The sequence below is a fragment of the Pelodiscus sinensis genome, chromosome 6, assembly GCF_052426305.1.
Source record: "Pelodiscus sinensis isolate ZL-2025 chromosome 6, ASM5242630v1, whole genome shotgun sequence".
Lineage (NCBI taxonomy): Eukaryota > Metazoa > Chordata > Testudines > Trionychidae > Pelodiscus > Pelodiscus sinensis.
Genome location: NC_143057.1, coordinates 131,061,856 through 131,078,262, shown reverse-complemented (window position 1 = coordinate 131,078,262; position 16,407 = coordinate 131,061,856). Strand labels below are relative to the sequence as shown.

The 16,407-nt window shown below is 69.5% G+C and overlaps 2 protein-coding genes across 2 annotated transcripts; one reads left to right on the top strand and one right to left on the bottom strand.

The window, feature by feature from the left end:
* The first annotated feature begins 467 nt into the window (after window positions 1-467).
* On the top strand, window positions 468-2,954 carry LOC149524259 (uncharacterized). Its single transcript, XM_089779504.1, has 2 exons — window positions 468-1,501; window positions 2,167-2,954. Exons 1-2 carry the CDS (start codon window positions 680-682, stop codon window positions 2,392-2,394), a joined length of 1,050 nt encoding a protein of 349 aa, XP_089635630.1. The 5' UTR covers window positions 468-679; the 3' UTR covers window positions 2,395-2,954.
* Window positions 2,955-4,970: 2,016 nt separating this feature from the next.
* Window positions 4,971-16,057, bottom strand: LOC142824334 (sialic acid-binding Ig-like lectin 15). Its single transcript, XM_075916212.2, has 7 exons — window positions 15,643-16,057; window positions 14,869-15,216; window positions 14,499-14,520; window positions 11,588-11,634; window positions 7,784-8,002; window positions 6,453-6,494; window positions 4,971-5,953 (listed from the first exon to the last, which is right to left on the bottom strand). The coding sequence occupies exons 1-7, from the start codon at window positions 15,989-15,991 to the stop codon at window positions 5,910-5,912; spliced, it is 1,071 nt and encodes a 356-aa protein (XP_075772327.2). The 5' UTR covers window positions 15,992-16,057; the 3' UTR covers window positions 4,971-5,909.
* Between the last annotated feature and the right edge of the window lie 350 nt (window positions 16,058-16,407).

Genomic DNA, 16,407 nt, shown 5'->3' with positions numbered 1-16,407 from the left:
GCCCCGGTGGTGGCTGGACGCTCCAGTTCGACGTAGCGACTGACGCCGTGCGAGTGGGCCAGGGACCAGCACGGAGCCTCTCTAGCCGTGCCGGGCCTGGCAGGAAGGACGGGGGGCCCGAGGGAGGACTGGCTGACAGGGAGTCGTCAGAGGAGATCCCGCACAAAGCACCTTCGCAGACCAGGCTGCAGCTGCAGCGTACGAAAGTCTCGGGGCCTGTTAAAACCGACGCGTCGTCCTGGGGCGCCTTCGCCACTAACACAAATCGACAGATCACGAGCTCTCGCGGGCAAAACCCACTTCTCAGGTGAGTTGGAGACAAATAACAGAAACCAAGAGAGACTCACAGCAGCTGTGTTAATGGGTGTGAAAGTGGGGTGTGAACGGCCGGGGAAAGTAACTTTGTAATGCACCAGCCAGTCCCTGCCTGTTCCAGCCCAGGGTACCGGCGAGGGACTGGCGGTGAATTCCAGTTCTGCAGACTCTGCAATTGGCGGGTGAAATTCCTGTGCAGGGGAACGGCTGCTTGTAAACCCAGGGCTGGGGGCCCGGCAGGTTAAAATGTTCCCCTGCAGGCGTGTGTGTGAGACCACGTCTGGGTCTGACTCGTGCCCTGTATCCCGTGTCCCAGAGCCTCTGGTGTGGCCTGTGCCCTGGCAGAGGGGCGCTGCTGGCCTGGATGGCACAGCCCCCATGGAGGGTGTGCAGGTGTCAGAGCCCCGGCGCGGTGGCTGGTGTGGTTCGGTGCCGTGACGGTGTCACGTGTGTAGCTGTGTGGACGGGGCTGCCAGAGGGGTGTGTTTCCGGGGAGGGTTCCTGGGGGAGTGACGTGTGGCTGCTGGAGGGGATCCGGGGGCTGCCTGTAGGCGAGGGGCCTGTCCCTGCAGACTGTGAGCGTGAGGGGTCGCTGCCCCGGCGAGGTGCGGTGCAAACACCCCCTAGCAGACAGAGCTGGGCAGACGCGCTGCAGGCTGGTGCCCGGCCGGAGGCATCGCCCGCTGGCGGTCGCAGTGGCCTGTTCCCCAGCCTGTGGGAGAGGGTACATGAGGGACCGGCCACGTCCCAGGGCTACCCACGGGGGCTCAGTCCGCATTCCAGACCCACGTGTGGCGAATGGGCCCCCGCTCGGTGCGGCGCCGTTGAGGCCGTTTGCAACAAGAGAGGGGCGTGGGGCTCTCACCCACAGCCCACAGCGAAGGGCGAGGCCGAGCGAGCGCACAGGCAGCCGGGGTCCTACCGCGGGAGGCGCCGTTCCTGCTCCTCTGGTTACAGCTACACCCCAGCAGCCGCTACAGGCGAGCGTGCAGCCCCGCCCCGGGTGGGAGGACAGCTCGGAGCGCCTGTTCCCGCCCTGGAGGGGGTGGGGCGGAGGGAATCCTTCTCTGAAGTCACTGGACTTGCGGCTGTTCCTCACAGTCACACTCTCTGGGACACCCCCCTCGCCTGTTCTCGGGGCTCGGGCGGGACCCTTCGCTCCGCAGGCGTGCGGCTCTTTTACCCGGTGAGCGCCCCTTCAGTCGCTATTCGGGAACGGCCCCAGAGCAGCGCCCCGGTGAGCGAGGCCAGCCGGGCATCGGCGTCAGGCCCAGCCGGGCACTGGGTCTCTGCGCGGTGTCACCGGGGTGAGGCCTGGTGGCTGCGTCTGGCGGCGCTTCCCAGAGACCTTCCCTTTGGGCCCTGCCTTAGCCAACGATTGCACCAACATCCCCTAGGCAGCCCTGGCCTCCGGTAACAGACCCAGCTAATCACACCCCCGCCCCGGCCCATTCACACCCAGCCACGTTAATTACACCCCTGCCCCGCAGACTGTGCGGCCGGCCCTCGGACAGGGGGGCCAGCGCAATGAAGGGAGCGGGGGGGCCACGGTTCTTGCGCTGTCTCTGTCGGTGAGCGGGCCCTGGGCAGCCCGGTGCGACCGGCGTGCTGCCCTTGAGGCGCAACGAGCCCGAGAGACAACGACGAGCGCGGGGGCACAGCCCGCTCCTGGGGAGGAGCCTGCGAGTCGCTGCTCCGGCTGCCGGCTGCGGGGCAGGCCGAGTCCTCGCGCCTCCCCCCGAACGACGCGTCACTGAAGCCGCCGTTACGGCTGCGGGGGGCCAATACTCGGACCTGCGGGGCTCGGCCTGTCCCCTGGGTTATTAACCCGGGCCCGGCTTGACTTTGCAGGCAGCCTCCCGCCCCCTTCAAGCCGCTCTCGTGAGCCCAGGCTCGTTAACGTGCGAGCGGTTGGCTAACGAAACGGGGCTTGGCGTCCCTGGCCGAGGGCTACAGGCTGCCTCGGGAACCGCTGTGGCTTCATCGGCCACTGCTGCCGTCCACACGGCCCCTGGATTCCCAGTCACAGCCCCCCAGCTCTGGGGTCTCGCAGAAACATTTATTGACAACACGTCGTAAAATGCGGTTCCCCCGTCTCCCGCTACACCCGCACAGCGAGGCCGAACGCGGGGCCGGCCCCTCCGCACCCAGCAGCCGGCTCCGCTTCCGCGGCCGGAGCGAACCCACATCCCTGGCTCTTGGAAACGCCCGTCCCTTCCTGCGCCCGTCGATCCTCGCAGGCGAATCCCAGGTTTTCACGGGCCGGGGTCCCGGCTGGTTTCACTGTCTGCCCAGGCGCGTTGCGAGTGGCCCAGACCGCGAGGCAGCCCCGCTGCTGGTCTGCTGGGCTCCCACAGTGCCCGGCTCGGGAGCAGGGCTGCGGCTCGTCTGCCAAGGCCTCCCGCGGTACTTGGGGGCCCAGCTGCCGGTGTATTTCCTGGCCTGCGCTGGGGACTCGCTTCCCCGTGTTGACCCCAGTCCCTGCTGGCTGCACCCCAGGGAATGGCGCTGCCCCGTGTCTAGCGAGACAAGGAGCCCTGTGGCCCCCCTCGAGTCCCGGCTGCAACACGCCGGAGTGGTTCCCACGCTCTGCCCGGCCATCCCACTCCTCACCCCCTCCCCTGTGGGTCACCCCCCCCCCCCCCCCCGGTCACCCCCCCCGCTGCCCGGCAACCCCACTCCTCACCCCCTCCCCTGTAGGTCACCCCCCCCGCTGCCCGGCAACCCCACTCCTCACCCCCTCCCCTGTGGGTCACCCCCCCCCCCGCTGCCCGGCCATCCCACTCCTCACCCCCTCCCCTGTGGGTCACCCCCCCCGCTGCCCGGCAACCCCACTCCTCACCCCCTCCCCTGTGTAGTCACCCCCCCCCCCCGCTGCCTGGCAACCCCACTCCTCACCCCCTCCCCTGTGGGTCACCCCCCGCTGCCCGGCAACCCCACTCCTCACCCCCTCCCCTGTAGGTCACCCCCCCCGCTGCCTGGCAACCCCACTCCTCACCCCCTCCCCTGTGGGTCACCCCCCCCGCTGCCCGGCAACCCCACTCCTCACCCCCCTCCCCTGTAGGTCGCCCCCCCCGCTGCCCGGCAACCCCACTCCTCACCCCCTCCCCTGTGGGTCACCCCCCGCTGCCCGGCAACCCCACTCCTCACCCCCCTCCCCTGTAGGTCACCCCCCCCCGCTGCCCCCATCCCAACCCCCTCCCCCACTCCTCACCCCCCTCCCCTGTAGGTCGCCCCCCCGCTGCCCGGCCATCCCACTCCTCACCCCCTCCCCTGTAGGTCGCCCCCCCCCCGCTGCCCGGCAACCCCACTCCTCACCCCCTCCCCTGTAGGTCACCCCCCGCTGCCCGGCCATCCCACTCCTCACCCCCTCCTCTGTAGGTCACCCCCCCCCCGCTGCCTGGCAACCCCACTCCTCACCCCCTCCCCTGTAGGTCACCCCCCCCGCTGCCCGGCCATCCCACTCCTCACCCCCTCCCCTGTGGGTCACCCCCCCCGCTGCCCGGCAACCCCACTCCTCACCCCCCTCCCCTGTAGGTCGCCCCCCCCGCTGCCCGGCCATCCCACTCCTCACCCCCTCCCCTGTAGGTCACCCCCCCCCCCGCTGCCCGGCCATCCCACTCCTCACCCCCTCCCCTGTAGGTCACCCCCCCCCCGCTGCCCGGCCATCCCACTCCTCACCCCCTCCCCTGTAGGTCGCCCCCCCCCCACTGCCAGGCCATCCCACTCCTCACCCCCCTCCCCTGTAGGTCGCCCCCCCCGCTGCCCGGCCATCCCACTCCTCACCCCCTCCCCTGTAGGTCGCCCCCCCCCCGCTGCCCAGCCATCCCACTCCTCACCCCCTCCCCTGTAGGTCGCCCCCCCCCCGCTGCCCGGCCATCCCACTCCTCACCCCCTCCCCTGTAGGTCGCCCTCCCCCGCTGCCCGGCAACCCCACTCCTCACCCCCCTCCCCTGTAGGTCGCCCCCCCCCGCTGCCCGGCAACCCCACTCCTCACCCCCCTCCCCTGTAGGTCGCCCTCCCCCGCTGCCCGGCAACCCCACTCCTCACCCCCCTCCCCTGTAGGTCGCCCTCCCCCGCTGCCCGGCCATCCCACTCCTCACCCCCTCCCCTGTAGGTCACCCCCCCCCCGCTGCCCGGCCATCCCACTCCTCACCCCCTCCCCTGTAGGTCACCCCCCCCCCCCGCTGCCAGGCCATCCCACTCCTCACCCCCCTCCCCTGTAGGTCGCCCCCCCCCCACTGCCAGGCCATCCCACTCCTCACCCCCTCCCCTGTAGGTCGCCCCCCCCCGCTGCCCGGCCATCCCACTCCTCACCCCCTCCCCTGTAGGTCGCCCCCCCCCGCTGCCCGGCCATCCCACTCCTCACCCCCTCCCCTGTAGGTCGCCCTCCCCCGCTGCCCGGCAACCCCACTCCTCACCCCCCTCCCCTGTAGGTCGCCCCCCCCCCGCTGCCCGGCAACCCCACTCCTCACCCCCTCCCCTGTAGGTCGCCCCCCCCCCGCTGCCCGGCAACCCCACTCCTCACCCCCTCCCCTGTAGGTCGCCCCCCCCCCACTGCCCGGCAACCCCACTCCTCACCCCCCTCCCCTGTAGGTCGCCCCCCCCCACTGCCCGGCCATCCCACTCCTCACCCCGCTCTCCTGTAGGTCACCCTCCCCCCCCCCCCGCTGCCTGGCAAGCCCAGTGACCTGCAGGGTCCCCCGAGATAACGCTAGGGCCGCTGTACCCCGGGGCCTTTCCTGGGCTGCCCCTTTCGGCAGTCGGGGGAGGGGCTGTCGTGCCCCTCGGGGCCTTACATCCAGTGGGTCCGACCTCGGGGGCACTGGCTGGGCTGGCGGGAGGGGAGGGGCCGAGAAGCCGGGGCAGCCGTGAAAACCCTCCCGCAGGAAGCTCTGTTCTGTGCTCTGGGAGCACCAGGCCCAGCTCCCAGCTCCGGACCAGCCGCGGGCGGGACCATGGCCGGGAGCGACTGTTGGGCGCGGCGGGCTCCGTCCCCGAGCGACCGGACGGGCAGAGAGCGGCCACGTCGCTACCCCGGCCAGGCCGCGGGGGCCTGGTGCAGCAGGGGTCAGTGAGCCGCGAGCGTCGAACCCGGGCGGGCATCCTCATGGCCACCAGCCCGGGGCCCGGGCGCCTCACGATGCCGCCTTTGACGGAAACCACCGGGCGCTGCAGCGCGTCCCTCGGAGACAGCGACCCTCGGAGCAGCCGCCGGGGCGACGGACGCGGCTCAGGGACTCCCCGGCCCTAGGCGCTCGCTGGACTCCTGGAACCGGGCGCGCTGAGCCGTTAGCAACCGGAGAGGGAGCGACGCTGGACGGGCTGCTCCGCGCCGGCCCGCACAGACAGCGACAGCGGGAGGGACGCAGAGCGAGACGGGCAGAGGAGCCGGGCAGCTGAACTGCAGGCGCTGCCCCCCAGCAGGGGGCGCTGTCACAGGCGGCGTGGCGCCCCCTGGGGCGATGCTGCGGCTGCCGGTCCAGGAGCAGGGGCGGCGGCGAGGGGGGGGCTGCGCTCCCAGCCGGGGATGCTGCGGGCGTCGTGCGCGGCGGAGTCCGGTGCCGTGTGCGCTGGGGGCCGCGGGGCCCAGCTCACCTGGGTTTCCTTTGCGGCGCCAGCTCAGAGTAGGTGACCTCTGCGGAGGGACCCGCCGGTTAAGGGCAGCGGCTGCGGGGGGCTCGCACAGGGATTGGGGGGGCCCGGTGGGGCGGGGTTCACGCGGGGCTGGGGGGCTCAGGCCCTGGGGGGGTGCAGCAGGCCGGGGGAAAGGGGCGTTGGGGGTAATGGGCCTGGGGCGGTGCCTGGCCGGGCAGGCGAGGACCCGACGGGCTGGTCCAGCGTGGGCCCCGGGAAGCCCCAGACCAGGCCCCTCAGCTCCCCATAACCATTCCCAGAGCCCCTTGCTCACTGGTGTGTCCTGGGGGCCTCACAGTGGGGCCCCGGGGCTCAGCATCACCCAGACCACGGGCCGGGCCCTGCCCAGGGGGTGCTTGTCCCTCCCCCCCCACCAGACGCCCAAGGGCAGACGAGGGGTGGGCGAGATTCTGTGGCCTGCACTGTGCAGGGGGTCAGACTAGATGATCATATCGGTCCCTTCTGACCTTAAAGTCTAGGAGTCTATGAGCCCCACTCACCTTCCTCTGGAGCTGGGGGGCTCTTGGCTCTGGGCTGGGGACCTGCAGGCGGGCAGCGATGGTTAGCAGGGGAGTGGCCCCCCCACACCCTGCCCCCTCGGGTGCTGCCCCAACACGCCCCCCTGCTCTGCAGGAGCAACAACACTCCCTGTCCGCTGCTCCCCCCCCCCCCCGCGTGTTCACAGGGCCTGGCCCAGCCCCGCGCAGGGGGATCCCTCTGCACCAGCAGCTCCCTCGGCCCGGTGCCCAGGCGCTGACACTCAGCTCCAGGCTGCGTCTGCCGGCCCTGCCCTGCCTGGGGGGATCTGCCCCGGTGCAGGCGCCTGGTGGGCCAGGAGGGCAGCGGGTACAGCCCGGGGGGGGGGGGGGGCCGTGGGCTGTGCCAGGCCAGCAGAGCTGCCGCAGGCCCCGTGCTGGGCTGGAGGGGAGCGGGCTGGGTGCAGGGGCCTGTGTCCTGGGGAGCACGGGACTGTTGCCCTGGGTGGGGCCCCGTCCCCTGCAGCCTGGCTCGGGGCAGGGTGCCTGGCTCGGGGATCCCCCCCCAGCCTGGCTCGGGGCAGGGTGCCTGGCTCGGGGATCGCCCCCCAGCCTGGCTCGGGGCAGGGTGCCTGGCTCGGGGATCCCCCCCCAGCCTGGCTCGGGGCAGGGTGCCTGGCTCGGGGATCCCCCCCCAGCCTGGCTCGGGGCAGGGTGCCTGGCTCGGGGATCCCCCCCCAGCCTGGCTCGGGGCAGGGTGCCTGGCTCGGGGATCCCCCCCCAGCCTGGCTCGGGGAAGGGTGCCTGGCTCGGGGATCCCCCCCCAGCCTGGCTCGGGGCAGGGTGCCTGGCTCGGGGATCCCCCCCCAGCCTGGCTCGGGGCAGGGTGCCTGGCTCGGGGATCCCTCCCCAGCCTGGCTCGGGGCAGGGTGCCTGGCTCGGGGATCCCCCCCCAGCCTGGCTCGGGGCAGGGTGCCTGGGTCGGGGATCCCCCTCCAGCCTGGCTCGGGGCAGGGTGCCTGGCTCGGGGATCCCCCCCCAGCCTGGCTCGGGGCAGGGTGCCTGGCTCGGGGATCCCCCCCCAGCCTGGCTCGGGGCAGGGTGCCTGGCTCGGGGATCCCCCCCCAGCCTGGCTCGGGGCAGGGTGCCTGGCTCGGGGATCCCCCCGCAGTCTGGCTCGGGGCAGGATGCCTGGCTCGGGGATCCCCCCCCAGCCTGGCTCGGGGCAGGGTGCCTGGGTCGGGGATCCCCCCAGCCTGGCTCGGGGCAGGGTGCCTGGGTCGGTGATCCCCCCAGCCTGGCTCGGGGCAGGGTGCCTGGGTCGGGGATCCCCCCAGCCTGGCTCGGCCACTCACCTCTGCTGGCGGCCGCGGCGCCGGGGAAGTTCAGATCCGCGTAGGTGCAGCTGTCCGGGTTCTGGGCCGGAGACGCCGGTGGCTGCCCCGCATGGAGGCCGAGCCCAGGCTGGGGCAGCGTCTGGCCAGGAGGCAGCCCCTGGGTGTGGGCAGCTGGCTGGCAGGGGGAGCAGCCGCCCGCCTTGCCCGGCTGGGCTCTGCCTGGGCTCCCCTTTCCTCCTGGCGGGGAAAGGAGAGAAGGGCCTGAGCCCTGGGGAGTGGCAGGGGGGCGAGGAGCCGCCAGCCGCAGACACGCCCGGGACTGGAGCGAGCCGGGCGCCCCCGGACAACCTGGGCCAATTCGCCGCGACGCCCTTCGTGCAGAACGGGGGGGGGGTCCCGCACCCGCCACCTTCTCGGGCACAGGCCTGAGGCGCTGCCCCCCACCCCGAGGGGCCAGGAGAGGCGGGCTGGGAACAAACCGAGAAACTCCCCGGCCCAGCTGGTCCCCCCGAGAGCGCTGGAGGGACTCGGAGACATGGCGGAGCCACGGGCTGTGTCCCCTGGCCCCTGCCTCCCTCGGCCCCTGGGCCCGACGCCCCTGGAAAGCGAAGGGACCCCGTGCCGGGGGATCCCAGCAGGCCCAGGCCATTGAGCCCCACGTGGGGCTGGGCAAACGGGTGGAAACGTGGGTAAAAGCCAATGAGCAGCCACACGGACAGGCGCGGTTATCTGGAGCAGTCCGCACAGCTGCCACGGGAGACCCGGCCTCCCCACGTGGGCAGGGCTTTCTGGGGCCAAGCATGCGGCCGAGGGGGAGCCAGTGGATCCAGGATACTTGGGCTTTGAGAGAACCTCAGACAGGGCCCCCCCACTGATCGGTGGCTGGTTCGTGCTATGAGGGCAGGGCCCCACCGAGGTGGCTGGCGTGGAATGAGGGCAGGGCCCCACCGAGGTGGCTGGTGTCGGATATGGGGCAGGCCCCCCCCGAGGCAGCTGGCGTGGAATGAGGGCAGGGCCCCCTCCGATCAGTGGCTGGTTCGTGGGATGAGGGGCAGGGCCCCCTCCGATCAGTGGCTGGTTCGTGGGATGAGGGCAGGGCCCCCTCCGATCAGTGGCTGGTTCGTGGGATGAGGGCAGGGCCCCCTCCGATCAGTGGCTGGTTCGTGGGATGAGGGGCAGGGCCCCCCGATCGGTGGCTGGTTCGTGGGATGAGGGCAGGGCCCCCCCCGATGGGTGGCTGGTTCGTGGGATGAGGGCAGGGCCCCCCGATCGGTGGCCGGTTCGTGGGATGAGGGCAGGGACCCCCGATCGGTGGCTGGTTCGTGGGATGAGGGCAGGCCCCCTCCGATCGGTGGCTGGTTCGTGGGATGAGGGCAGGGCCCCCCGATCGATGGCCGGTTCGTGGGATGAGGGCAGGGCCCCCCGATCGATGGCCGGTTCGTGGGATGAGGGGCAGGGCCCCCCCCGATCGGTGGCCGGTTCGTGGGATGAAGGCAGGGCCCCCCGATCGGTGGCCGGTTCGTGGGATGAGGGCAGGGCCCCCCGATCGGTGGCCGGTTCGTGGGATGAGGGCAGGGCCCCCCGATCGATGGCCGGTTCGTGGGATGAGGGCAGGGCCCCCCGATCGGTGGCCGGTTCGTGGGATGAGGGCAGGGACCCCCGATCGGTGGCCGGTTCGTGGGATGAGGGCAGGGCCCCCCGATCGGTGGCTGGTTCGTGGGATGAGGGCAGGGACCCCCGATCGGTGGCTGGTTCGTGGGATGAGGGCAGGGCCCCCCGATCGGTGGCTGCTTCGTGGGATGAGGGCAGGGACCCCCGATCGGTGGCTGCTTCGTGGGATGAGGGCAGGGCCCCCCGATCGGTGGCTGGTTCGTGGGATGAGGGCAGGGCCCCCCGATCGGTGGCTGGTTCGTGGGATGAGGGCAGGGCCCCCCGATCGGTGGCTGGTTCGTGGGATGAGGGAAGGGCCCCCCGATCGATGGCTGGTTCGTGGGATAAGGGAAGGGCCCCCCCCAATCGGTGGCTGGTTCGTGGGATGAGGGCAGCCCCCCCCGATCGGTGGCTGCTTCGTGGGATGAGGGCAGGGACCCCCGATCGATGGCTGGTTCGTGGGATGAGGGCAGGGCCCCCCCCCATCGGTGGCTGGTTCGTGGGATGAGGGCAGGGCCCCCCCCGATCGGTGGCCGGTTCGTGGGATGAGGGCAGGGCCCCCCCCGATCGGTGGCTGGCTTAGGGAGACAAAGGAAAGGGAGCAGCCGGTTGTCAGGCTGGCGCGAGAACTCGCAGGGCTGCGCGGTATGCATATGGGGACTGAGCCGTCTAGCGCCCAGGAACGACCCGGAGAAGGGGGGAGCAGGGAGGTGGGGTGCAGAGCGACAGAGACTCTAGTCTTGCCTGTATCAGCCCACACCCTGCACGCTGCGCGCAGATGTGGGCGCCCGAGGGCTGTTGGACCTGGGAAACGGGGAGCAAAGGGCCACAGAAATGGGGGAGGGGTGGACAGATCACATGAGGTGAAATTAAAGCTCAGCCTGAGGGGAACGGGAGGGTAAAGGGCCACAGAGCCACGCTGGGGCGGAGAGGCGGCCAGGGAAGTGTTATTTCCTCCTCAGCGTGCCACAGCCAGGCTCACCCGATGAGATCAACAGGTGGTGGATTTAGAGCAAACAAAAGGCAATGCCCTACTTCACCCAGCCAACCTGTGGAACTCACCGCCAGGGGATGCTGTCAAAGCCAAATACTGGGTTCATAAAAGAACACGCAAGGGGAGGGGAGGCCCTTCAGTGGCCACCTGGCGAGTCAGGGATGCAACCCCACATTCTGGTTGTGCCAGTCTCTGACTGCCGTGAAACCGGGCGGCGGGAGGGGTCACGTGACAATCGCCCGGTTCTGCGCCTTCCCTCTGGGGCACCTGCACTGCCACTGGTGCAAAACAGGACGCGGGGTAGAGGGACTGTGACGTAGTGGGGGGGAACTTGCTAACTCGCTGGCCGCTGTCTGTAGCACCACGGAGCAAGACAGATGATGAGTCACTATGCAAAGAGGGTCTCAACCGGTCAGACCAGCCACCCCCCATGGAGAGGAACAAAGGAAGGTGCATGCTGCCCTGGCTGGGGGGCAGGGCTGGAGGAGGGTGAGTTAGTTTCTGTCTGGGAGCATGGAGGAAGCAGCCTCAGCTACAGGCTGGGGGGTTTAGAAGCCGAGACCCCTGCCCCATGTCAAGGGGGGCTGAGGCATCCTAGGCCTGCCCTGGAACCTGATCACATCTGTGCTGGGCTGTATGCTGGCGAAGCAATAAACCACCTCGATTCTACTGGCTGGTGGAGTCCGGGGGTGCAGGAGGCGGGGGAACCCCAACACGCCGTCACAGGGACCATGGGCGGGAAGGGGGGGGCAGGGCAGCCCTCAGTGCCCTTGAGCCCGGGGGGGGGCAGGGAGGTGACCCCAGGCTCCGTTCAGCCCCCGGGATGCAGGACACGCGCGGCGCTGGGCAGGGTCCGGCGAAGGCCCCGTTCTCGTTTAAACTGGTGGGGGGCAGCTGGAGGCCAAAATCCCTTGTGTTAGAGATACTGATCGTGTGGCGCTTGTGTCAGGAGGGGAATAGCTTGAAATAGCCCCCGGAAAAGGGCCCCCCACCACCTCCACTGCCCCACACGCCCCCAACACCTCCAATGTCCTGTGCACCCTCCCCCGGCCCCCCACGCCCTCTGCACCCCCCCCGCCCCACACGAGAAGCGCAGCGCGGTGCCCCTGGCTGGGAACGTGGCCTGTGCTGCTTCTACCTGAGCACCCCCCACCCCTTGAGATCCCTGCGGCTCCTACCTGTGTCGGGTGCACCCCGGGTGAGGCCGGCCGGGGCCGCTGGCTGCCTGTGAGAAGCAAGTGGGTTAGACACGGGGCTAGTGACAGCCCAGGGACACGCGCAGCCCAGCCCCCAGGGCCCCACAAGCTTCATTCCAGCCATGGAGCCAACCCCCAGCACAGCCCCACACCCTGCTCTGATCGGGGGAGGGGGATCGGTCTGTGGGGTGTAGAGGGGCACCAGTCTGGGACACAACATGTGGGTGAGGGCACAGTGTCTCACATACCCCCTGCCTTCGCACACCCACCCAAATACACTCCTGCCCTTGAACACCTGCCCAGATACACCTCCTGCCCTCGCACACCCACCCAAATACACCCCTGCTCTCACACCCACCCAGACACACCTCCTGCCCTTGCACACCCACCCAAATACACCCCTGCCCTCACACATCTGCCCAGACACACCTCCCGCCCTCACACGCCCACCCAAATATACCCCTGATCTCGCACACCTGCCCAGACACACCTCCTGCCCTCGCACATGTGCCCAGACACACCTCCTGCCCTCGCACACCTGCCCAAATACACCCCTGCCCTCGCACACCTGCCCAGACACACCTCCTGCCTTCGCACACCCACCCAAATACACCCCTGCCCTCGCACACCTGCCCAGACACACCTCCTGCCCTCGCACACCCACCCAAATACACCCCTGCCCTCGCACACCCACCCAAATACACCCCTGCCCTCGCACACCTGCCCAGACACACCTCCTGCCCTCGCACACCCACCCAAATACACCCCTGCCCTCGCACACCTGCCCAGACACACCTCCTGCCCTCGCACACCTGCCCAGACACACCCCCTGCCCTCGCACACCCACCCAAATACACCCCTGCCCTCGCACACCTGCCCAGACACACCCCCTGCCCTCGCACACCTGCCCAGCTAGCCCTGCCTAGCTAAATCTTCCCACTAAAAGGGCAGGAGGGTGCAGCAGTGGGGGGGGGCAGCTGACGTGCTGCACTTGGTGCCTCTTGTCCAAACCAGCCAGGATCCCGCCAGAGCCCCAAGATCTCCCGGGAGATCCCGATCGACTGGTGAGTGACCCCACGTAGACAATGGCCCCACCGGTTCTCCCCTGGCCGGGGAAGGGGTTCGGCAAGGGGGGGGCTGCAGGGAGGAGGAGTGTTCGGCGGTTTGGGAGGGGCAGGCTGGGCTGGGACACAGAGGAGAAGGGACTGAGCCGAGTGCGGAGGGTTCGGGGGCCTGTGGACCCGTGGACCCGCCCCAGGGGGCTGAGGCTGCCGGCCCCTCACTCCAATACCCACACAGAGCCGGGGCTGGGCTGGATCTTGGAGAAGCAATAACCCCCTGTTCTCCTGGCCGGAGGACTCACATCTGGCTGCTACGGGGGTGCAGGGTTGAGGGTCCCTGTCATGTTACTGGAATTTGAGGGAAGCAGCCAGGTCACTGCTACACCCATAGGTGGGGGTGTTGGCCCCAACAATGGTATAAAAGGGGCCATGTGGGGTGCTGAATAGAAGCTTATTATCCGATAATCCTGTGTACGCTGGTCATGTGTTTGTAGAATGTCTGTGTGTGTAGGTAGGAATCTGTAATCTGTGTGGAAACTGAAGATTTCTCTGAATGTGGTTGAGCAGTGGGCAGAGTTCGGCCTGTGGACATGCTAATCAGCGAGGCCCTGTGGGACAATGGCTCTCAATGGGCCAAGGACACGCCTAAAGAATGGGGGCAGAGGCCTAAGAGCTGCAGCAGAGAGAGGCTGAGGACCAGGTGACCGGCTGAGACCAGAAGAGGCCAGGAAGGGAATAAAAGAGGCCATGTGGTCGATGCCATTTTGTTCTCAGCTCAGCACTTCATCCCAGAGGCAGCAGTGCAGGGATTGAAGAGCCCGGAAGACCTGTGGACCCATCCTGATCGTAGGATGTGCAATAAGGACTTTTAACCAGCAGCTGCAACATCTCTGCTAGAGCCTGCATCGAGAACTGGGAGATTCGGTGCATGTAACGTACTGTACTTTAATAACCTTACTCTCAGGCTTTTCTTTCTTGTGTTAATAAACCTTTAGATATAGATTCTAAAGGATTGGCCCAGCGTGATTTGTGGGTAAGGTCCAGAGGGTAAATTGACCAGGGATCTGTGGCTGGTTTCTTGGAACCGGACAGAACTTGTTCGGGGTAGGTGGGATTGGGTGCTAGGACCCCCCACCTGTGTATGAGGCCCGGGGCCATCTGGGGCACGGATATTGCTGGGGTGTCGGAGGGGTTTTGCTCGGGAGGCTTCAGGCAGGCAGCTGAAGCGCTCTGGGGCTGGTTTGTGGCCTGTTTGGAGAGGTCACCAGTCAGGGGCTGTAAGGAGCCCCGGATTTGAGCAATTCGCCCTGAGCGGACGCCCTCAGCTGTGCCCAGACTCGGCCCGGTCCGTCACAGTCCCCAACGCCCCGTCACACCCCTCCTGCCTTTGCACACCCGCCTGCTGACACTGACGCCCAGGCCTGGCACACCTGTGCACTGTGCACCCCCACACTCACCTAGACACACCACCACTGCCCCCAATCCTGCTTCGCACACTGACCAGACAGCTCAGGCCCTTGCACACCCCGGTCTCACACAGCAGCCGCGCCACACGCAGGGGCCTTGCACACCCACCAGGACACCACCGCCGAGGTGCCGCCTTCCCCTCCATCTGGTGGGTGTTCAACTCCGCCTGCACACCAGGCCCCTCCCCCACCTTTTCCTCGCCTCCTCCCCGAGTGCCCCCAGCCCCGCTCTGCCCTCTTGCCCCTGGAGCGCCCTGCGTGCCACAAATCAGGGGGGGAGCTGGGCTGCCGGTGGGTGCCCCCCCCCCAGAGCTCCCCAGCCGGGCCCTCGCCTGCCGCCCTCGCCGGCCCCGCACGGACACTCACCTCCCCGGGACCCGGCACCGGCCTGTCAGAGAACAAGGGAAACGTCAGAGTGGGGCTGGGCCAGCTGGGCCCCTCCCTGCACCCCCGGCCCAGCCCCCCATTCTGGAGCCGGCAGGGACCGGGTGCCCTGGACTCCTTCCCCTCCCAGACCCCCCCACCGCCGGCTGGGCCCGTTGGGATCCCTTCTCTTCCAGCCCCCCCGGCACCTGCAGGGCCTGGGGCTCTGTGCGTGGGGGCGGCTAGGGCGGGGGCCGTGCTCTGTGGGGCAGCCCATCCCGGGTTTGCTGGGGCCCTGGGGCTGGCGCTGAGACCGGCCCTGGCCTGGGCCCATTGGCGAGGGGGGGGGGCTGCGGGTGCCCCTGGCCCCCACCTCGCAATCTGCAGTAAAGGCCGAGCAGCAGGAGGCCGAGCAGGAGCAGCAGGACTAGTGGGAGGATGATGAGCAGCAGGGACGGCCCCTGGGGGCCCAGGGACACGGAGCTCTTAGCCCAGCCGTGCGCGTTCTCCGCCCGGCAGGTGTAGGGCCCGTTCTGGCTCAGGGCCACCTCCAGCGTCGTCTGGTCCGTGAGCTCTGTGGCGTTCGGCGCCCGCACTGCCACCGTGTCCCCCGCCGGCCCCAGCACCGTGACGTTGGGCGCCGGCCTCCCCTCGGCCGTGCAGCTCAGCCGCGTGGGGCGGGACTCGAGGAGCAGCGAGAGGTTCTGGATGCTGGGTGGGGCTGTGAGGAGAGGAGAGGAGGTGCTGCCAGGGCACTGCTGAGACCCCCCTCCTGCACTGGGGCAGGGACGTGGCCGGGTGCTGCCCCGCAGCAGAGAGCCGGCCCGACAGGCACTGCCCAGGCAGGCGGCCCAGGGGCAGGTGCCCAGAGGCCACAGCAGCCGGGCACAGGAGCGTGGGTGCCTGGCGCGGGCTCCCTGCCAGCTGTGCTCTGCCCACAGGCGGCTCCAGGGGCCGGGGCTCTGCCTGGGGCTCTCGGGGGGAGCAGCCCAGCGCTGGGAGCAGAAGGGCCCAGGCTCCCCCAGCACCTGCGGCCTCCCCGCCGGCACCAGGCCACGGCCAGCAGCAGGGCCCTGGCTGCAGGGAGTGTGACCCGGGATTGGGGGGGGGGTCTGAGGGCAGCGCACCCTGGCCCTGGGCGAGGTACCTGCCACGGTGAGCACTGTCCTGTCTGGGATCTCCCAGGATGCTCCCGGTTTGTCTGTGAGCTCCACGCGGCACCGGTACGTTCCGCTGTCGTCGAAGCGCAGCCCCGTGATGCTCAGGGAGAGGTCGCCCCGCCGGGGGTCCCCAGCCAGGCGATAGCGCCCAGCCTCAGTCGTGCAGTTGTCGGAGCTGCTGGTCCCGGCGCTTCCGTTGAGCACCTGGCACTGGAACACATCAGGGTTCCAGATCACCCGGATGGGCCCGGAGTAGTCGGGGTGCGGGTGTGTGAAGTTGCAGGGCAGCACGACGGACTCTCCTCTCAGCCCCGTTATCCGTGGGGGGACACACATGGACCAGATGTCCCCTGTCGAGCCCTTCCCTGTCGAGCAGCCATTTATCCAGCTGCCCTGTTCCGAGCCGCTCTGCAGCGAGGCCCCTAGAGACAGACGGGAGGGGGGAGGGGACGTGAGCGTTTTGCACCAGTGAATCCCTCGGGGCGCTGAGTGTCACCCCCACTCTGCCTGCGCCAACCCCCCCCCAGCGTTACAGCGCCCACGGCAACACCCCTGGGTCCCTGGGGGGAAGCTCTGCAGCCAGCCCCCGTCTGGGACGTGAGAACACGGCGTCCGTCACCGAGGGGTGGGGAGCCACCAGGCCTAGAGCCCGCCCCCCCTGAGCCAGGGGGCTCCCAGCCGGCCGGGAGAACAGCCGGGTTACTGGTTCCCAGGACCCAGCGCAGCGCAGACTGGCCAGCGCGGGGACCGGG